General features: G+C 38.4%; 1 protein-coding gene across 8 annotated transcripts in view; it reads right to left on the bottom strand.

Annotated features, from left to right (window-relative positions):
* Positions 1-5945: 5945 nt before the first annotated feature.
* LOC148878641 (DENN (AEX-3) domain-containing protein) overlaps positions 5946-23259 on the bottom strand; it is a 167624-nt gene continuing 150310 nt past the window's right edge. For 6 of the 8 annotated variants that reach the window (XR_016103269.1, XM_088957786.1, XM_088957752.1 and 3 more), the window contains 3 exons: positions 14379-14486; positions 14154-14219; positions 5946-6462 (listed from right to left, as the gene is read on the bottom strand). Coding sequence is in view for 5 of the 8 variants with exons in the window: in XM_088957786.1 (XP_088813912.1) it covers positions 6388-6462; positions 14154-14219; positions 14379-14486 (249 nt within the window). In the remaining 3 variants the exon portion in view is untranslated. Of the gene's footprint in view, positions 6463-14153; positions 14220-14378; positions 14487-23259 lie in introns of those variants that run through there. The other 2 variants (XR_016103270.1, XM_088957795.1) reach the window with 1 other exon arrangement.

Genomic DNA, 23259 nt, shown 5'->3' with positions numbered 1-23259 from the left:
TGAAGCCTTTTAGAAGATGCTCCAAGGGGAAAATAATCTAGGGGTTGACCTCGTAAACATTCAGGACCATATACCCTTAGGCCTCCATGACTACTGACAATTTTATTTCATCGGTCTCTATTCCCTTTTCTAACCATCCAATTTAATGAATTAGAACAAAGCCTTTACAATCTCTGGAGACTAGGACCAAATAGACTTCTAATAACCCCACTTCAGTGAAGTCACTTTCGCTTGAGGTTTTCGATTTGAAGATGATTATGAAAGGACTAGTGTTGGAGGACCTTAGCAACTGAATGGTTAGTGGATAATCCTAAAATCATGCTGAATTTGGGTTTGTTATCTGTGTGGCAAGATAGGCCATTTGTTCCAATGCTCCCAAGCCCTATCAAGGACCAGTAATAAATCCCTTGATCAGTATTTTAACTATAACCCATGGACCTACCTAGACCTTGGCTTCATGCTGAATTTGGTAGAGACAGTAGTTTAGAGACTTCATCCACCTTACAAACACCCTCATCTCAACCAAGAACAACTTGACCAGCCCCTGCAGAATGAAGATGTTCCTCACAATTATTCCCACCTCATGATAATTTAGACGGCTCCCTTGTTGTATTCCCACCAACGACTTTGAATGTGGAAGCAACTAGTCAATCTCCCTCTAACCCGAGGGTGAGAGTTTCTCTAAAAACTTTTAGGCTGGCTTCGCAGGTGTAAACCACAATGTCTAATATTCTCTCTCTAGACCTTCCTAGCTCTTCCACCTCAACTCGAGGTAAACAGCCGAGAATAGAACTTGTCTTTCTGTTAAAAGTGAAAGTTGAAAGACCAAACCTTCCTGTGTATGATTGGCCAAAACCCTCGAGAATCCAAGAGGACCTTATCAGATTAGTGAGCATAGAGAATGAAGGCCAACTCGAGAACTCAAAGGAAATTGAGGGTTTGCGTATGTTGGAGGGTCCTCTATAGGTAGCTTTCTTTCTCTACCCGAATAGGGCTTTACTATTTACAAACAACCATTTTAATGCAAAAGGGTGGTGGTGTAGCCACACCGCCGCCAATGTTGATCCTGAGCTAGAATTGTTGTGGGGCAGCTCGCCCCAAGGCAGTTTAAGGCCTTAGGGATATGGTCAAGAAGCATAACCCAAATTTCATTTCTGTGTGAGGCCAAAATCCCAAGTGAGTGAGAAAATTGATAGATTAGGCAATTCTTTGAAGTACTCCCACTCTTAGTTAATTCCTCCTAAAGGTAGAGTGGGAGGCCTAGTTGTCTTTTTGAACTTTAGCTTTCAAGTGTCTTTTTTTGGTGAGTGCAAGGTATGAGTTTTTAAAACTTTCTCCCTATCCTCTGTTAAATGATTTTCTTATTAGTTTTATATATGGGCCATTTATTAAAGCTCATCGTAATCATTTTTGAAAAATTTAAGATATTGGCTAGAAGTTGTATATCTTCCTTTTGTACTCATAGTAGATTTTAATGAAGCTTAAACTATGGAGGTCTAGGACCCAATCTCCTCAAGAGACACCAATGGGATTTCGAGACAATATAAGAACTTAGATCTTGACTTGAACCTTTTGGAATGAAGTGTTAAAGGGGGTGGCTTAACTTGGTCTAATAAGAGAAAAAGAGGAGGATGCCTTTCTCTCTCCCCCTCTCGAACATGTGGCGATTAGATCACCACCCAATCGTCCTAGGTACCAATCCAAAAAGAAATCAGCTTCCAAAACCATTCCATTTCTTTGAAGTGTGGTTATACTATTAGTCATGTAAGCAAGTTATTGAGGAAGGCTGGAACCTTCAATTAAATGGGTGTGCAACCTATAAGCTAGCAGTAAGGCATGATCGTATAAAAAAAAATACCTAATTGCTTGGAATAAAAATACTTCCAAGAGCCCACAAAGCCAACTGAGGGAAATAGAAAACCAAATTACATTGGTAGAACAATCCTATTTAGGTGATCACTGGAGGTTGAAAGATCTGTACAATCAATGGGATCTTGCATCATCCTAGATTGAAAGTTTTTGGCACTAGAAATCAAGACAACTTTGGCTTCAATTAGGGGATAAAAACACATCCTTTCTTTTTACAAGAGTACAATCTTTCATAAAAAAATAAAAATAAAAAAAAACTACATTGACGGAGTGAACAATAACAAGGGGATTTGGGTGTCATACCACAAACAAGTGGTGAACAAATTCATTTCATACTTCTCAGGCCTTTTCTCCTCTTAGGGTAGTAGTAAGATAGCAGATTGTTCACACTTTCTAAATTTGATAGTCTTAGAAGAGGATAACCTAGCCCTCCTCACAGTACCCTCAGAGGAAGAAGTCAAAAGTGCCCTTTTTAGTATAGGAAACCTCAAGTCTCTAGGTCCTGATGGTGTGCCATCTTTGGTGTATGAAGAATTTTGGAGCCTAATGGGTTTGAAGATAGTGACCTTTGTCCAATAATTCTTTTTAAACACAAAGATGCTCGTAAATTGAACCACACTTTCATTTGTACTATTCCTAAAAAGGTGGATTGCTCAAAAGTCCAAGACTATTGGCCTATAAGTCTTTGCAATGTCTTGTACAAAGTCCTGGCAAAAGTCATAGCAAATGGATTAGGCCTCTCTTAGATAAGTGTATTGCCCCTACTCAAGCAACATTTTTCCTAAGAAGGCAAATGACAAACAACCTAGTTATTATTTGGGAAATGTTCCACTTTTTGAAATCACACAAAGGGTTATGACTTATGTAGCTCTAAAATTGGACTTATCAAAAGCCTATGACCATCTGGAGTGGTCTTATCCCTTGGGAATTTTGAGAGGTCAGGGCTTCTCCTCGGACTTTCGTTAGATCATCAAAGAATGTATGTCATTAGTGTTTTTTTCTGTCCTTATCAATGGAGTAGCTGAAAGTCATTTCTCTCCTACTAGAGGTCTCAAACAAGGGGATCATATCTCCCCTTATCTCTTCATTCAAGCCATGGAAGGATTGTCTAGACTCCTCTCAAAATCTAAAGTTGAAGGTAAAATTCAGGGTATCCACTTGGCTCCTAGTGGACCTCGTATTTCCCACATTTTCTTCGTAGATGACATCATGATTTTTCTGAGAGTCCATAGGCAGGATTTGGAAAACCTAAAAGATACCATAGATCAATTCCAAACCTTGTCTTTCCAAAGCATAAATTTTGAACAATTGAGCATAACTTTCAGCAAAAACCTACACCCTAGATTTTAGAGGATGATTAACCATTAGCTTCACAAGAAACCTCTTGAACCTAGAACCAAATATCTAGGAATCCCTTTGCATTGGTCTAGGAATAGACATAATAATCTTTCGTTTATCTTAGACAATTTAAGTTCGAAGTTGAATACCTAGAAAGCGTCAACCTTAAGCCAAATAGGCAAAAAGACCTTAATTCAGTTTGTGCTCTAGGGTCTTCCTAACCACGCTATGAACGTAGTGGAATTCCCCTAAAAAACTGTAAATGAAATGGATAAGAAAATTAGGAATTTCTGGTGGAGGAAAAAAGATTCAAATCCTGACCCTTTTATATGGTGTTCGTGGTCCAAGTTAACCCTCCCAAAACAAAAGGGTGGTCTCGGTTTCAGGAACCTAAAATGGGTCAACTTGGTGGTGTTAAAAAAGCTGGCCTGAGGTTTCTAAATGAACAACATTGTCTTTGGGTGTAAATCTAGAAATCAAAATACCTCAAAAAAGATATGTTGTTCCCGTACTCTATTAAAGGAGGAAGTTTGCCCTTGTGGAAAGCAATTGGAACATTGTGGGGTGATGCAGTCCAGGAAGTAGGACTCTCTAAGGGGTAAATGGGGGTACTTAGGATTTTTTGAACTTCTTGTTTAAAAAAGAAGGATTGGAGGAGGTCCTTGTTCCAATCTTCATTATGAATAAAATCATATACAAGAGAGTTTCTAATGGGCCCTTGACTGGGTTGGGGAATCAAGGAGAAATTTGGTTGCTCTTGGACCCAAGGAACACTGTTTATAGGGACCTAAGAGTTTGGGCTCACCAAAAAGCCCACTTCTTCAAAAAAGATTTTATTACAATTGTCCAAGAGAGTTTCTTGTTGTGAACAATTTTGTCCTGGTTGCAAAGATTGCAACCAGGAGCCAGAGTCTATCAACCTTCTTCACTTGTCCCTTTGCCAGAGCAGTATTGTTCACAGCCACGTAGAATATCAATTTCCAAAATCTCTTCCAAACATCTTGGTTAAACTTGATTTTATCGTGGATTGCTGTTGCTTTCTATTATATATGGGTTGCTAGAAACAAAAAAAAATGCTTTAAAGACCATATCTCGGCTAACTGGGTTGTGGAGAGAATCAACAACTTCCCAAAGATGGATCAATTAATTGAGCAAGATAGTAATGCTGTTCAAAATGTTTTGGAAAAATTTCTTTTGAAGATTCCTCCTCATATCCAACTGATTCTATTTACGGATGGAGGGATCATTTCATCTACATATTGTTCATTTGGAGTGATTTGTGCTTCTAATTATCTTTGACTGTCTAGGTATCTTAGCAGGGAAAGCATCAAGCCGAGGTTTAGTTGAGGAGGCTGAGTTGCAGGCCATCTTTCAGGGAGCGACTCTAGCAAAGGAGAGAAATAAAGAACATATAGCTATCTGTTCAGACTCCCTCCAAGTAATTCAGGTGCTTCAAAGGAAGACGTCTCTCCCCTCGTCCTGCCTTTGGTTTTTGTTGAAGACCAGGGCTCATTTGACCGATTTCTCCTCCATTACTTTTTGTTATATAAATAGAAAGTTTAACCGCTTGGCTCATGTTATAATTTACCCCAGATGTAAGGATACTTGTAAGGAAAAATCTATAATGCGGGAAAGATATGGTATGGGAAGAGTTTTGACCAATCAAAACCCACCCATGAATTTTGATAAATAATACCTGATTGGCTATCACATTTGTGATACCAATTGATTGGTCAAAATATTTTCAGATATCATATCTTTTCCGTATCATAGTTGAACCCCACTTGTAAATATCTTAATATTATAATTTACTCTCTATAGTTGTCGAAAGAAAGAAAAAACTCTCATTCTCTCTCTCTCTCAAACCAAAGGGGTTTTGGGTTTTGACTAATTTTAGAGGTAGCTAGTCTTAAGACCGAAGCTCTGTAAAAATTTGAAAGAAAAAAAAAAAACTCAGAAAAGGGGGAGGGTGCCCTTTAAAACACCATATGCATTGATGCTAATATTGGGTGAATGGATACTTTGAAATTGAAATAGGTCAAACCATCAAGTACGTATATATTCTTTTATGTATACAAAACATTTTGTATAGAGTTACTACAAAGCAGAAACATGGATCCGATTGAATTCGGATAGGGACATATCCGAATTCTATCCGATAACATATACCCTCACTCAAATTGATTAACCAAATATATACCCTATTGTTTGATAATATATGTACCTAAAAAAGGGATGCTATTTACAACCCAAAAGCAGCCTTTCATGAATGGCAACAGCAAGTTTTGAAGCTCCAACATGATTTGAGATTTAATGATAGGTCAAGGAAAAGAAAAGAAGGCATTTAAAATCTGAAACGTCCTTGTTTGCAATTCTAGGATGTTGGCATCGTCTAATACTCATCTTGACAATAGAAGAAAGTTTTGGAAACCAAAGGGAAAACATACTTGAATCTCTCCAAAGTGATTTAAAAAGAGATAGGTTAAGAGTTTCTGAAGGTTCGTGCAAATATATACCAGATCTTTCAAAAACCTAAAATGCTAAATTGAAGATTTTAAAACCCAAACGGCATTTGTCAAGGACGTAAACAGTTTCTTATAGGTATGAACTTGATGCCTCAATATATTTAGTTTGACGTATTTTTCTCACTTATTAGCTGGTGATTTTGCATTGGTGTTGTTTCCTTGAACCCCGAACTCAAAGCAAATAAATAAAGTAGTGTACATGTACAGGATATATGACTGCGGACTTGCTCAATCCATGTTTTATTGGTTTACAATTTTACAATAGTTGCAGGTGAGACAGATCTTTGACAAACCTGGCACCAATCACATCCCCCTATAAATATTTGGGATGAGGACCAATGAGCCCATGGACGGTAAAACAGTCACCGAGGCACACTGTTTGGGGCCCATAATTATTAAAATGGCATATGTTACAGAAATTAATTTGGTAATTTTCATCTTTAAATAATTTCCCAGTTAACAGCTCCAAAGCCACGAGAATGCTCAAGTTGGTACCAGAAAGGCTTTCAATAATCATGCCAACCATTCTTGATCCATCAGCCACAATAGTCCAGTTCCTCCACGCTTTTCTTGCTTCAGGCTGATTACTTTCTTACCTTACATCCCGGAGCTCCAAACTATGTATAGAACTTTTAATACGTTGTTAAGTTAGAAATTATAAATTCACATTCTCATAACTTGAGAGTCGAGAATCTGACAGAACTGAGAAAAGTTGTGTGTCTACCAATAGCTGCAAAACCAGGAAAACTTGTGGGTTACTCATGCTGGCCTTATGGTAAGAGACAAAGAGAGTGCGTATTGATTAACATCAAGGATTCTCATCAGACTGATCAAGTTCAAGATAGCAACAAAGAAATGATACAATCTGGCAGTAAAAATTATAGCTAGAAAGCCATTACAAATTGAATACCCATAATAAAGACTAACATAAATAGATTCAATGACTAAATTCAACTCAAATCGGACTATTACACTACACTTGCACTGTGTAAGAACCAAATTCAAAAAGGACTTTAATTTAAAGCATTTATATATAGTTGCCAAATTCTAGAAGAGAACCCAAACATCCATTCTAATCTCACAATAAAAAAGTCTAACTATTTACGTGACCCAGCTTTCTCTAATACTCAAGTGTATTAATACATGAAAATGATTTAGCAAACTAATACTTGCATCAGTTACTGCAAGGACACTTCACTGCCATTTGTTAGTTCCTGAAATTTGCTGTACATTCTAGCAGATTATATTGTAAAATGCTCTGCAAGTAATCATCTGAGCCTTTCCCAACTATATGGGGTTGGCTAAATGAATCCTGTTTTACCATTCAGTTCTGTTCAATGCCACATCCATAATCAAAGTATGGTCACATAACTCATATCTGACTAACCCTTCACTTTGTAACAGATTACTTCTTCTAATGGGTGCTGCAGATGGCTTTCTATGCATGTGACCATGCCACCTCAGTCAGTATTTCTCTCATTTTATCACCCTATTGGAGTTGGAGCTACTTTAGGTTCCTTCGTATGACTTCATTTCTGACCTAGTCCTTCCTAGTTTTACCATTCATCTAATCATACACATTTTTGTCACATTCAGTTTTTGGACATGCTGTTTCTTAACTACACAACACTGCTCAATAGTCCATACAACACAGCCGGCCTTACAACTGTTTTATAGAATTTTCTTTTAGCTGAACTGGTTTTATCCTATCACATAAAGAAAGTAGATGTGCCCCTCCTCCATTTTGCCCATCCTGCTCTAATCCTATGAGTGAATTTCCTCCTCAGTTGCCCCTTTGTAGTGAATTATTGAACCAAGGTAGAGATCACAGTATCTCTTGGTCTCCAATCCTAACTGTACGGTGGTTTGCACTCCTATTATTATTAAATTTACAAAGCATATTATCTGTTTTAGTTCTTTGTTAAAACCTCTTATTTCCAATGTACTTTTTTGTTTGCTTTTTTTGAACCAGGTAAGTATAATATCATTAAAATATAGCAAAAAATCATGTACAACAAGGAGCTGTACACAGGGATTTACAAATGATGCCCCATGCAGACCTATACCCCCAAACCCTGATTTACAAAAATATCCTCAAAAGCAAAAAAAAAAAAAAAGAAAAAAGTTATAATTTCTGTCCATAAACAGAGTGTTTACTGCTAGCCAAGGAAACATTTTCCCAAAAATTTTCTGAAAAACTGTGTCTGTAGATCTGTGTTTACCTATTTGGGACTCCTTTCTTTTCTAGAACCACCACATTACCGCCTTAGGGACTCTATCATATGTTTCTCTAGATCAATGAAAACCATATGAAGATTTCTCTTGTTCTCTCTAAACTTTCTATCAATTGTCTCAAAATAAAGATAGCTTCCAAGGTTGATCCCCCTTGCATAAACCCAAATTGGTTTTCTGATACACTTGTTACATGTTGTAACCTTTGTTCAATTATTTTCTCCCAAAGTTTTACATGTGGTTCATGACTTTAATTCCACGGTAATTATCACAGATTTGTAATAACATCCTTTTTTTTTTTTTAAATATAGGCACCATAATGCTCTTTCTCCATTCATTTCACATCTTATTTGTTTTCATTGTCTTATTAAATAGTTTATTAGCCATAATAAGCCTACCTATCCCATACCTACCTTTCACTTCATCGTGTTTATCACATCACTTCGGTAATATGAAAATTCTATGGTACCAAAACCAGTCATTGTATTGGAACCACTGATGGAATTTTTGTGCCAATACAGAGAAAGAGTCAAGTTTATTTCTCAATACTAGTGCTCATATCCATAACATTAACTATATACATGCTGTTAAGGGCCCACGAATAGGATCTCGTCACAGGTCGGTTAACGGGGAAAACTTATTGTTTTCCCTTGTTTCTCCCTTTTCTCGAGGAACCTATCTTTAGTGCCTTTATGGTGATTTGTTAAAGAGATCACCAACTCTCCTTTGCTCTTTCTTGACTGAAATTATCGGTAGTTTTATTGAATAACATCTGCTCCTTTAAATAGGAATTACAAGAGTCCTTCTTAAGGAAACTTTCTAAAAAAACATTAAGAAACTTTCTAAAAGACATAGGAAATAATAATGCTATTGCCTAATTAATAGGAATACTGAATTTAGCTAAGAGATAAGATAGGAACACTGAATCTAGCTAAGAGATAAAATAGGAACACTGAATCTAGCTAAGAGATAAGATGAGATAGGAACACTGAATCTAACGCCCATTACTGCTGCTGTCTGCGACTGTATTCCTTTCCAACAAAAGCATCCACAATACATGCATCGAATATGCCTAAAAATATACTGAAGAAATTGGTGCCAAAGATCAAAGTATTTTTGTACCTTGTTCTTGTATTGATCTTAAAGGAGTCCATGCTCAGCTTATCAGGATATTATCCAAACTGATGCATGGGCTTCTGTTTCTAATGTCATACCCAAGTGACACTCATGCGTCTCCTTGGAAATAATGAGTTATCCTGACCAGAAAAGCCACACTAGTGCTACAGGGGTAACTATTAATTGGAGGAAGACAACTTGTTACTCAATGACCAAGTAAATTGGTTTGTCTGGAATGCCCTTAAAATGAAGAGCCACCTCCCAAAGGCAAATAATGGGAATAGCATTTGCTCAACTAGGGTAGAGAAAGAGCTTTGGATGACCAAGCAGAAAATGTCTAAAAAACTAGATCCACGGATCTTATTGGTATGAAATAAAGTGTTCATATCTGGTCCCAAGACATGGTCCCAACAGCCATTGCAGCTGTACATTAGGAACATCTTGCCATGAAGGACAAGGGACATGTCCCTGATATGTAGCTTCAATGGCTTTTGGGACCAGATCCCGACACAAAAATAAAAATAAAAGTAAAAGTAAAAATTGAAGATACAAGTGCAGAATCAGTGATTACTGATTAAGGATGCATCAAAGAACTTCCCAAATTGCTCACCCTTGTACCTCCCTCTCATCAATGGAAACCATGTAATGTAAGGGAGAAGCTTTGACATCCCTTTACAACCCTTTCTTGGCATGTAGAATTTGTCATTGGCCATGTCTTCTTTGAAAACCGAATAAGAAATGCTGTAGGAGTGTTGAGCAAGCTATGACACAAGAAACATTAATGCAACTATGCGAGAAACCAACCCATACTATGCCAATGAAGTCAACCTTTGTGGCAATACCAAAATAAATAACTTTTCTTGTACAGAGCAAATAGTCTCCATTAATCATATTGTTTTTCATTTAAATATGAATTTATCTTGCCTTAAAGCCTTTTTCTCATATCATGTATATTGAACTTTTTTGTGATTATCTACATTGAATTCTTGGTAAACATCTGTTAGACAATTTATGCCCTTAGCTCCAATCAGATTGATGTACTTGATGACATTTATTGTAAATGAATAAAAGTACATAATTGATTCATGTGTTTTGGTATGTTTCTGTGTAATACCCTTAAACTGGACACTTACGAGACTTATGTTAGTTTAGAATCTTCACAGCCGTTGGATAGATCTAGGGAGATTTATCCTAAGGCTGACATCGATGTGCCGCCAAGTTGGTTGGGGTGGTTTGTCTCAGCTGCCAGGGTGAGAACTGAGGTGCATGCAGTGTGGGTTTTCTTGAAACCCTGAACCAGACCGAAATTCCAATATTGCCCTGGACCTTAGAGACAGATGGGCAAAATTGGAATGTTACACCTGACCCTAGACTCGATTATGGTACTGCACTAGGTGTCGGATTGGGATGTCTTTGATATGCCAATCAGTGAGATCCTTAGAGGGGGTCAAAACCTGGGTATGTTGGGACAGTCCGAGAATTCATCTGAGTGAGTGATCATAGTAACAAGATCAGCCCCTTTGTTGGACAAAGTGAATGATCGAGGATGCACTCTCTGATGGAAACCTAAACTGTCGGCAATTGATTTCAAATGTTGAAATTTGTTCTTTTGCAAAAGGTTTTAATTCCCGAGATCCATGTAAGTAGAGAGTGTGGCACTATTCCTTGCAACCGAGGGAGAGGTCCTCTCTTGTCGGGCAGTGTTTGATCATTATGGGCTGAGAGGTTAAGTGTAAGACCATTGAGGGCAATACCTGATGGGCTAATATTGCATCTGCCCGCAGTCCTTGGGTTTTCATAAGGTGGTTGGACCCAATGACCATTTAGTGTAAATGTTGGGCCCATTAAAAGCCCATGGTGATGGACTTAGGGGTTCACTGTCTCCTACAGTGAATTCGGCCAGGCTTTGTAACAAAGGCTGGGCTGAACCCATGTGGCTGATGTGTAGATCGATGTAAGGGTCCCACGCCATACAAAGAGAGCCAACTGGGCAGCATGTTAAAGGTGTAAGTGAGCACATAGGCTTAATGGGCCTAAAGCCCAATTCGAACTGGGCTTAAATTGGTTAATTAAAAGGAGGCAAGAACTGATTTATAATCTGATTAGGATTAGCTGAAAGGATAAGATAAGTCTTATCCATTTAAGAGTCCAGATCCAAATATCAGATTTGGATCAAGAAACTCTCTCCTAATTAGATTAGGAGGCTGATCCAAAGAAGACTATAAATAGGGGGCGAATTCCTCAGTTTTATACACAACAATCTGTAGAATTCTCTCCTTGTTCTTGCTATCCCTACCCAGTTCGATCTCCACCTATCAAGAAGAGTTCTTGATATTGTTTCTTGGTTGAAGAAACAATCCGAAGTTGTGCTCACCAGCCCTTTACTCCATTCTTGCTGAAGAATTCGGTTATTGTTGAAGAGCCATCTTGCTGATCCTGCTTCACTATGCACTGTGTCATCTTCAGTGGAAGTGGGTTTTGGTTTTCTCCTTGGCCGTGAACACCTTCATTGGGAGTTACTGTTACTTTGTATCAGGTATATCCCTCTCCTCCCTTTGGTTTCAGATCTAGTTCGGTTTTGTTTCAAGAATGATCCTTGAAAATGTAGTTTTCTAAAATAGGGAATGCGATTCCCAGAAGGGAGAGAGAAATTTTTGAAATTTCAACCAACCTTCCTGCAGGGTTCGACCATCCGTGATGGATCTCTCATCCCTTCAGCATCATTAATGCCCATTGTGTGGGGAGTATCTTGACAAAAATCATTAATGCCCAGTCTCTATACATGAAGAAACCCTTTATAATAAAACATAAAGCTCAAATTGCACACTGGATAATAATCCTCACTATATCTTTTTGATGATTCTCAACCCTACTAGTTTGATAATTATCATTGATAATCTAATGGAATTAATTTTCATACTTTGTAATTTTACAAACTATTCCATATAATTGTCTAAATCTCCTGCCAAACTGATGCACCATTTCCTTGTGTTTGATGGTCCTAATTTAGGTCATCTTGATGTCACTTTAGACTATGTTTGGTTCATTACTGATATAGGGAGTATTCAGGGAAAGGACCTAAAGGTGAGAGAACAGATGGTGAGGCTGTGACATCACAAGAGTTTGGGATGGAGGCAGGATTGCTCCCACAAATCTGGGTGTGCTACACACAGATTGTTAATAACGAGAGCCTTGTCAGAGATTAGAAAGGAAAAAGCTTCACCCTTGGAGACATGCAAAGGGAGGGAGTGACTAGTTTAAAGAGTAAGTAGAGAAAGATGTGTATTTGGAGTTAGGGGTCATGGATGTCCTGGATACAAGAAATTAAGTACGGAAGGAAATGAACTGCAAAGATGGAGGCAATAACAGTTTCATGAATCAGATCTAATTAAGGGATAACAATACAAGGGAAGAGGGTGAAGTGAGATCAATAGGAACTTGGGAGGAAAACCTTGTGTAATGGCATAATGATGTCAATACTGAGAGAATGATTGGAAGAGTTCACATCCAAAGAGAAAAATGAGGTGATAGGAGAGGTAAGTCTAATGAAACTATGGGGAGTCTTCAGGCTAATAGAATTCTTAAAGTAATGGGGAGTTGGTGAAGAGCTCAAGAAGGATTAGGTGTGATACTCGGATACATACAAGGGTTCTACAATGTATCAGATACTTGAATTTTTAGTGTAAATTCGTATCTGGTACTGTATCCAGCCGTGTCATTGTTGTATCCCGATAACATAAGGAACAACTTGAACTGCAGTGGTTTTTCTGTCTTATTTGCACTACTTTGAAGTGGAAGTTTAAGCTCATGACTCTGCTATGTATTTTACCTTGGTTTTTAGTTGTTTAGGTGTGGTAGGGTTAAGAACACTCTAGTATATCTGAGACTTGTAGTTTTATTTTTATTTTTTCGGGGGAGTCTTAATATTTTCCTTTTGCATTCCTCCCTTGTGCATTCCACTGATTTTCTCTTTTTCTTTCCTTAATAAATTCGTTTTATAGATGAAAAGAAGATCCATAATAGTTTAAAGGGTATATTAGAGCACCTTTAGAAATTAGGTAAGTTTAAGTTGTTTCTATCAAAAAAAAAAAAAAAGATAGGTTTAAGTTGTAGATATGTTACTTCTTACAGCCCAAGGAGGCAAGGACCAGAACTTGACTGTTTAAGTTGATTTTGGTATCATTAAAATTGATTTGTACCAAGATCTTGTTGGTCCAACGTGTCTTGGGAATGCTATGCCCATTGTATTGGTAGGATGTGAGTGGAAGATAGGATTTTATCTTAAGTGTTAAGTAGTTAGATATTTAACAATCTTTCAGTTCATTTTTTTTCTCTTTGAAATAAATTGTAGGGGCTGAAGGATGAAAGATTTATGAATTGAATTTTTTGTTCACGGGTACTTAGGAGGTATGACTTCCTCCTCTCTCTCTTCACTGTCTTCTTTGTCTAAAGTTTTTTTTTTTTTTTTTATCTGAGATCTATTTATTCATTACATTCTTCAGCAATTTCTTTATCCTCTACTTTTTTTTTCTGACCACTGTTTAGAATTTTAAAACAACTGGTTAAATTATGACAGCCATTTTTAAGTGCTTCAGGTCTGAAATTCCTACTCAGATCTTGGTCCTAGTTCATCATCATTCATTCCACAAAATATCTAAAACCAGAAGACTTTATACTGATATACAACCAAACACTTCTGAAATAACTAATAAGGCCAGGACAAAGTGTATGACATTTAGTTATATACTTATATTGTTGCAATGAACAGAAATGGATCAAATAAGGAAAAAAAAAGAATGGCTATTGAGGCTACAAAAATATAAACATGGAAGGTGTTACATGCAGCAAAGGATGCTAGGAATTTCAAGAACTAGAAGCCTTATAGAATCAGAGGCAAGCTAGAGGAATAAATGTGTTTTATCCACAGAAAAGACAAAGTTTCCAAGTAAAAAATTTAGGTGCAAATACTAAAAAGTGATACTATGTAATTTCAGCTGCTAGCATTTTATCATTGTGATATAGGACTCTACAAGCACAGATTTTAAAGATAATCAAATCTGGAAATGTAGATACCTTAATAAACGGGCGGTCCCTACTAGGAAAGGAATCGATAAAGCTATCCTTAAGAAGTAATGATACCTGAAAAGATAACAAACAGTCATGTGTTAGTTACAAGGACAAGATGTATACTTTTAAGGCAGCCATGTAATAAGAGTTTGTAAACGGTAGGTGCAATGCATTTATCTCATTCTCAATATCTCTTTGGTGCAATGTAATTAGGGACTTGATTATACTAACCCTGTCATTATTTGATTGTACACTAGTGATGGAATGATATTGCAAGTCAGAACATAGTGACTCCAAGTAGCGCCTCATTACATTCAAAAATTTCCCAGCAGCTTCAGCCTGCAAATTATTACTAAAAGAATGAACTTGAAATGCAGATTAACATTTTGTGATGCAAGAGGTCCATTCGATAAACAATATAGCGACAGGAAACAACAGATTTTTTTTATCGGTAGTGGTAACTATACTGGTATTAGAGTATCAGAAATAGCCAAAAAGTATACAAGGTGTAAAACACACGGGAAAGAGAGAAAGACCCTTCTCTCTTTACTTTTCTTCAACAAAAAGAAAAATCCTCCAGCATAAAACACCCCAAAAAACCAGAAGAGAATTCATCAACCAAAAATGAAAAAATATGCACCCCTGTTATCAAGGCAAAACAACCTATCAAGAATAGGAATGAGGATGGCTTGAAAATCCTAATATGCCCTATACATTCAACCAATAAAGACATGTCTGAGACCTCACCATCTACCTCTCCCTTTCATGGCAGCAACTTTGACTCTCCTTTCCTCCTTTCTTGTTTTAGTGTGTAATATCTTTAATAAATTTGTGGTCCCATGTTTATTTTAAGTAGTTTAGATTGCATATATGTTGCCTGATTAGGTCTATGTAAGCCAGAAGCCTCTCTCAATAGGTCGGTTAAGGTTTCTTCTTCTATTTTCTGTTCCAATAGGTTGGTTAAGGTTTCTTCCTCTATTTTCTGTTCTAATAGGTTGGTTAAGGTTTCTTCCTCTATTTTCTGTTCTAATAGTTGGCTAAGGTTTCTCACCATCTACCTCTCCCTTTCATGGCAGCAACTTTGACTCTCCTTTCCTCCTTTCTTCTTGTTTTAGTGTGTAATATTTTTAATAAATTTGTGGTCCCATGTTTATTTTAAGTAGTTAAGATGGCATATATGTTGCCTGGTTAGGTCTATGTATGTCAGAAGCAATGTTCAGGGAACTAGACGGATAGAATCGGTAAAGGGAGAGGTTCACGGGTCAAAGGTTCAAACGAGGTTGAACCATGTATATATATATATATATATATATATATATATATATATATATGCTACGGGTCATATAAATACTATATATAATATATTTTACAACTTTTAATATACTTAAATATGGTGGATGGATGGTAAGCTTCTTAATTTTTAAAATAAATGACTAGGGTTCAGGCCTTCTAATTTACATTTTCTTTAAAATACATGCATAATAATGTAATATGTACAATAAAGAGTCATTAAGAGGGGGGTTAGTGGTAATTAGGTAATGTGTGAAAATAAGAGTTCTTGGGATCTGGTCTTGTTAACTACATTTTAAAATTTCACTTATGCATGGGTCTGGGTGGTTTTATGAAACCCGGACTGGTTAATCAGTAGATGTGATTCAAACCAATAAGTTTAGCAGAATAATTTAGACCAAAGCAAAAGAAAGTAAGGAAGAAGGACACAACAAGAAGAAGGAAGATTGGAGAAGAAAGGAGAAATTAAGGAGTTCGATAATCTCCTCTTTCCCCCATTAATCTTTTAATAAACTTACGTAAGTTACATAATTTACAGGATTGCCCTTAAGTAGGCGTCCACATCAGCACTATACTTACAAAACATAAAGAAGAGCTAAAGGCCCATAAAGTAAAGGCCCAATAATAAAACATAACAAGAAAGAACTAATAAGAAAGACAATAATGGGCTAGGGCCCATTCGGCCCAGTCTCTCTACGCTCCCCCTCAAGCTGAGCATAGATATCCATCATGCCCAGCTTGCTTATATAGTGAACCAACTTTCCTTTAGGAACACCTTTTGTCAAAACATCAGCCAACTATTCTTCAGAAGCAACAAATGGTAGACAAACTTCTCTTGAGGCAACTCTCTCTTGTATAATGCCTGTCAACTTCAATGTGCTTAGTTTTGCCATGTTGAACAGGATTATGTGCAACGTTGATAGCAGTCTAATTGTCACAATATAACATCATTGGCTTCTCACAGTCTATACCAATTCATTTAAAAGTGATCTTAACCACAAAAGTTTAGAAACTCCATGTGCCATTGCCCTGTACTTCACTTCAGCTGAGGATCTTGCCACTACAGACTGCTTCTTACTCCTCCATGATACAATGTCCCCGGGTATCATAGCACAATAACCTGAAGTAGACCTCCTATCATCAATACATCCGGCCCAATCAGCATCAGTGTATGCTTCTAGCTTCATGTGTCCATGCTTAGCAAACAAGATACCTTTCCAAAGAGCCCCTTTTAGATAGCACAAAACTCTCTCAGTAGCTGCTAAATGTGTATCTCTGGGAGAATGCATAAACTGGCTGATTACACTAATTGCATAGGAAATATCTAGCTGAGTCATGCAAAGGTATAATAACTTCCTGATCAATCTCTGGAACACTCCCTTATCAGGCAACAGTTCACCTTCAGTAGCTGACAACGTATGATTTAGGTCTATAGGAGTAGAAGCAGGTCGAGCACCCAGTTTGCTAGTCTCTGCAAGGAGATCAAGAACATACTTCCATTGAGAAATGAAGATACCATCCTTAGATCTGGCAACTTCAATTCCCAAGAAATATCTTGAGTTCTCCCAAGTCTTTAATTTCAAACTCAGTGTTAAGAAAACTTTTGAGATGAACAACTTCTTGAGTATCATTACCAGTAACCACAATATCATCAACATAGACAATCAAAAGGGTCACTAAGGAATCTCTCATCTTAACAAACAAGGTATGATGCGACTGAGTTTGTGTGTACCCAAAAGCAACAAGAGCAGCCCAAAATTTGTCAAACCAAGCTCTAGTAGATTGCTTAAGGCCATAAAGAGACTTCTTCAGTTTATAGACCTTTCCTTGCATTTTCTTCCCATAAACCTCTGGAGGTAAAGACATATAGACCTCTTCATGTAGGTCCCCATTCAAAAAAGCATTCTTTACATCAAACTGATGAAGAGGCCAATTAAAAGTAGTAGCTAAAGATAGCAAAACTCGAACTGAAGTCATCTTGGCTACTGGGGCAAAAGTTTCTAAGTAGTTAATACCATACATCTAAGTATATCCTTTAGCAACCAAACGGGCCTTATCTCTCAACAATACTATTAGATGATACTTAATAGTGAACACCCACTTACAGCCAACCGGGTCCTTTTTCTTAGGCAAATCCACAATTTTCCAGGTATTATGCTTATGCAAAGCATCTAGTTCAGTCATCATAGCATCCCTCCGTTCTGGTTTGGACAAGGCATCTGGGACAGACCTGGGAGTCACATGTGTGGAAATAAAGGCAAAGAAAGAATAGTAGGAAGGGGAAAGAAGGTTGTAGGACAAGTGTTTGGAAATGCAATGAGCTGTACATTTCCGTTTGCCTTTGCGAAGGGAATAGGGAGATCAAGGTCAGGGAAGGTATTTGAAGTGGTAGAAGAGGGCTGACCTGTTACCTCAGTAGTGATGGGAGGAGCAAGAGGCACATTTGAAGGCGTGGAAACAACTTGCATGTCTCTGAGTCTTTGTCTTTGGTACCACCTTTGGATAATAGGATGGGAAGGAAAAGTAGGGGGATGAGTAGGAAGAGGAGGGGGAGCAGGAACATGAGAAAAAGAGCCAATAGATGATTCAACTGGAGGGGACTCTATAGAAGATTCAATGGGAATTGGAAGAGGAACAAATGGTGACAATGCAAACAACTCCTCTGAATGCTCCCCCTCAAGAGAAGTACCAAAGAAAGGAACAGACTCTGCAAATGTGACTTCTCTAGAAACAAAGCGAGTGCCACGAACTTTATCAAAACAGCAGTACCCCTTCTGTGTGGAGGCATATCCCAAAAGAACACACTTGTGTGCTTTAGGCTAAAACTTATGTCTTTGATGACTGTGAACATGAACATAGCAAGTGCACCCAAAACCCTGAGAGGAAGAGAGAAGAGGATCCTCATTTGGGAAAAGCAAGATAAAGGGAGTTTTAAACCCCAAAACCTGAGAAGGAATTCGGTTTATCAAGTATGTAGTTGTAAGGACAACATCACCCCAAAACTTAATAGGAATATGGGAAGCAAAATGGAGGCTCCTCGCAACCTCAACCACATGTTTGTTCTTCCTTTCCGCCACTCCATTTTGTTGAGGTGTGTAGGAACAGACTCTACAAATGTGACTTCTCTAGAAACAAAGCGAGTGCCACGAACTTGATCAAAATGGCAGTACCCCTTCTGTGTGGAGGCATATCCCAAAAGGACACACTTGTGTGCTTTAGGCTCAAACTTATGTCTTTGATGACTGTGAACATGAACATAGCAAGTGCACCCAAACACCCTGAGAGGAAGAGAGAAGAGATCCTCATTTGGGAAAAGCAAGATAAAGGGAGTTTTAAACCCCAAAACCCGAGAAGGCATTCGGTTTATCAAGTATGTAGTTGTAAGGACAGCATCACCCCAAAACTTAATAGGAACATGGGAAGCAAAATGGAGGCTCCTTGCAACCTCAACCACATGTTTGTTCTTCCTTTTCGCCACTCCATTTTGTTGAGGTGTGTAGGAACAAGAACTCTGATGAATAACTCCAAAGGTATCAAAGTAGGAGGAAAGGCTCTTCTTGAAATATTCTTTTGCATTATCGGATCGAAATATTTTGATCCGAGTGTTAAACTGGGTAAGTATAAATTCATGAAATTTTTATACAATATTTGGTACTTCATCCTGGGATTTCATAAGGTAAATCCAGGTGTCACGAGAGAAATCATCAATGAAAAGAATGAAATATTTGTAACCCCCATAGCAGGTAAATGATATGGCCCCCACACATTAGAGTGCACAATATGGAAAGGAGAAACAAATCTTTTATTACTCACTAGAAAAGATTGTCTACAATGTTTTGCAAGTTCACATGACTCACAATGAAGACTCAATAGGGATATTCCCTTAAACATTTTTGGAAACAAATGACTCGAAGCTGAAAAAGACAAATGACCAAATCTGAAATGACATATCATGACTCTATTAATTGACTCTGATAAAACAGACTCCAAAGCTACTCCACTAGGTAATCCAGGACTTTGATTAGAGACATCCAACAAGTATATCTCATTTGCCTCATGGCCACTCCCAATCGTCTTCTGAGACTTCAGGTCCTGAAAAACACAATAAGTAGGAAAGAAGGTTATGTTGCAGTTCATTGATTTTGTTAAACTACTAATAGATAAAAGGTTAGTGCTAAGTTTGGGAACATAAAGGACAAAGGATAATATGATGTAATATTTGGTGTATGCCGCAAGGGGCATTTTGGTCTTTTTTCTTCTTTTAATTTTGTACGGTCACCCTAGTATATATAATAAAAATACTGGCGCCCCCAAAAGAAGTTTTTAGTTTTCTCTCGATCTCTTTCTCTCTTCTCCCCTTCTCTTCTCCTCCTCTCCTCTTCGCCCACTGCTCTGGTGATTGGAACATGGTATCAAAGCGGTATAGTGCTCTGTAAATCATCTCCTGCAAGTCGAAACTCTCTCTCCTGCTCCTGTGGACTAAGAAGTGGAAGAGACACACTCAAACTCCATTTGATGACTGTTCGTTCTTGTCCTGCCCCTGTTTCTTGGACTGCAACTGATTCATTCGACACCCAGAGGCCAGTGGATGACTGACTGGATCTCCCTAAGAGGTTGGTGTTTTTCTTCCTGTGTTTTTTCTTGTTGTTCCTGGGTTGGAAACTACAGAGACCCTGGACTGAATACGAACAGAAGCTTAAACCTCCCTTTTTTTTTAGTTCTTGGTGTTGAAACCAAGAACTGATTAAGTTATTCTGCTTGACCGAATGATATAAAGGGAGTTTATCCCTCTTCGTGGGTGTGAAGACCCAATAATCTTCATGTTTGAGGAATCTTGGTAGCTCATAAGTGACCTGGTTCAACTGACAGACATCAGCAGCCTTTTTAAATGTTTTCTGTAGTTCGTATTGCCTTAAGAAGACACCTCTCAGGTCTGAAAATCTGAGACAGCAAGAACTGTGCTATGTTTTTAGCAGTTTTTTTTGTATTTACCTAGTTGGGTAAGGACTGTAATCAGTTTGTGTCTGCTGCCTTCACTTGGCTCCAATGAATTTTGAAGAGTCTGCAACTTCAGAAGCTACCTCACATCAAGGAGGAATGTCTGGTGGTTATGAGACCCTGTACTTTCCTATGACCATTACCTCCTTGGACGGCAAAAACTACTTAGCTTGGTCCAAGGAGATGCGACTGTACATCACTGCTAGGGGTAAGGCTGGATATATAACTGGGAAAACAAAGGAACCTAAAGCTGGTACTGTAGAGTATGATAAGTGGGACTAGGAAAATTGCATGATAATGTCTTGGCTCTTGACCTCAATGCTGCCTTCTGTCAAGCAAAATTTCATGTGGGCTGAGACAGCAAAAGAAATTTGGGATCAAGCCAACGCAACATACTCAGAACAGAGACACTATGCACGGATTTATCAGCTGCAGGCTGAATTGTCAACATGCAAGCAAGGTGAGAGGAGTTTATCAGCCTACTACTCTGCTCTCACATTTGTCTGGAAGGAATTAGACTACTACCAAACCATCGAATGGGAAAGTGAGAAAGATGCCAAGGCCTACAAACAGTTGGTCTCCCAGCAACGGGTGTTTGCTTTCCTTCTTGGCCTTAAACCCATGCATAAGCCTATCCGGGTACAGATTTTGGGCAGCAAGGATCTCCTGTCGGTCCAAGAGGTGTATACTTTAGTTTAGTTTGAGGAGAGTAGGAGTTCTGCTATGAATCCTCCTAAGGGGGAGACCATAGCTTTAGCCACAAGAAGTAATACCAATTCAGCTAGGAAGGGGGAAAATCAGAAAAAGGTGGATGACAAGGATAAATTGTGGCGCACTCGCTGCCAAAAGTCTAGACACACCCGTGAGACATGATGGGAACTGCATGGAAAACCGAAATGGGCACATGAACTCAACAAGAAGTCAGCAACAGAACAGAACAAGAAGCCAACTCAGAAGAAGTTCACCTCTACCAATCTTGCCTCACATGAATCTCCGGATTGTCCCTCTAGTTCTGATCCCAAGGAAGATACTATTAGCTCCTTCTGTGAACATTTGGAATAGTATGGTAGGGCTATCAGACAAACAGATCCTAGACCTGCACCTTCTACCTCATTTGCTTCTTCCTCAGGTAACTTAACCTCTGCTTTTCATGTGATCACTGATCCCCCGGAATCTCTGTGGATTATTGACTCTGGTGCCTCCAACCATATGACTGGTAAGTCAACTTTGTTTCAATCATATACCCTTCAATTTGGAAAAGATAAAGTGAGGCTTGCTGATGGATCCTTCTCCTCCATTGCTAGTCAATGATCTATATCTTTACCTTTTGGTCTCTCATTACAAAATGTTTTGCATGTCCCAAAAATGCCTATTAATTTGTTATCCATCAATAGTATTACACATGCTTTGAACTGCTCAGTAACTTTCCTTTCCAACTCTTGTGTTTTTCAGGATTTGGCTTCTAGGGAGATGATTGATAGAGGGAGCATGGTCGATGGCTTCTATGTGCTAGAGAATAAAGTTGGTCTTGTAGTTTCAGAGTCTTCGAGTTAGTCTAGTAATAATCAAGTTTTTTTGTGGCACCATCGTTCGGGTCATATGTCTTTTAAGTCTCTGAGGTACCTATTTCCAGATTTATTTAAGTCTGCTTCTGCCAATGATTTTAGTTGAAAAACAGCCCACTTGATGTATGGAACTGTTTGAGATTAGATGCAAACCAGAAAATGAACAAACATGAGAAGAAGAGAAGAGAGAGCTGGCGGCAATGAGTGCTAGAGAGTAAGAAGTTCGAACATCACTTCTCTCTAACACTCTAAACATCCTATTAATAAGTTAATCTTTGACAAATTACAGAGAGGCCCTTGAGTGAGCAGGAAAATACAAAAAACAGAATATTACAGAGTATGGCCCAGAATAAGGCCCACAACAGAGAGAAACATAACATAACATGAAATGACAGTCTATGGGCCATTCGGCCCATCTTCTCTACACTCCCCCTCAAGCTGAGCATAGATGTTAATCATGCCCAGCTTGCCAGTGTCATGTTGAAGCCTTGCCTTGGAAATGCCCTTGGTGAGAAAATCTGCCAGTTGTCCTTCAGAAGTAATGAATGGAAGACACACTTCACCGGAGGAGACTCTTTCACGAATAAAGTGTCTATCAACCTCAATATGTTTGGTTCTATCATGTTGTACCGGGTTGTGAGCAATGTTGATGGCAGCCTGATTATCACAGTACAACATCATGGGTTCGTCATGAGCTACCCCAAGTTCTTCCATTAAGGACCTTAGCCACAATAATTCCGAGACTCCATGTGCCATGGCTCTATATTCTGCTTCTGCGGAGGATCGAGCCACAACTGTTTGTTTCTTACTCCTCCAAGAGACAACATTACCAGCCACCAGACTGCAATACCCTGAAGTAGATCTTCTATCATCAATATTTCCAGCCCAATCAGCATCAGTATAGGCTTCAAGTTTCAGATGACCATGTTTGGCAAATAGAATTCCTTTTCCTGGAGAGCCTTTCAGATAGCACAAAATCCGTTCTGCTGCTGCCATATGGGTATCTCTAGGAGCATGCATGAACTGGCTAATGCAACTGACAGCATACGCGATATCTGGCCTAGTCATGCACAGGTACAAAAGCTTCCCAAGAAGTCTCTGAAAGACCCCTTTGTCTTCCAACAAAGTTCCATCCGAAGCTGAAAGTTTGTGACTCATATCAATAGGAGTTGCAGCTGGTCTTGCACCCAATTTTCCAGTTTCAGACAACAAATCAAGGACATATTTCCTCTGGGAAATAAGAATCCCATCCCTGGATC

The sequence above is a fragment of the Nelumbo lutea genome, chromosome 1 (assembly GCF_056320005.1).
Source record: "Nelumbo lutea isolate HS-2025 chromosome 1, American lotus-T2T, whole genome shotgun sequence".
Lineage (NCBI taxonomy): Eukaryota > Viridiplantae > Streptophyta > Magnoliopsida > Proteales > Nelumbonaceae > Nelumbo > Nelumbo lutea.
Note: the sequence above shows the minus strand (reverse complement) of the source record. Positions and strands in the feature narration are given on the sequence as shown.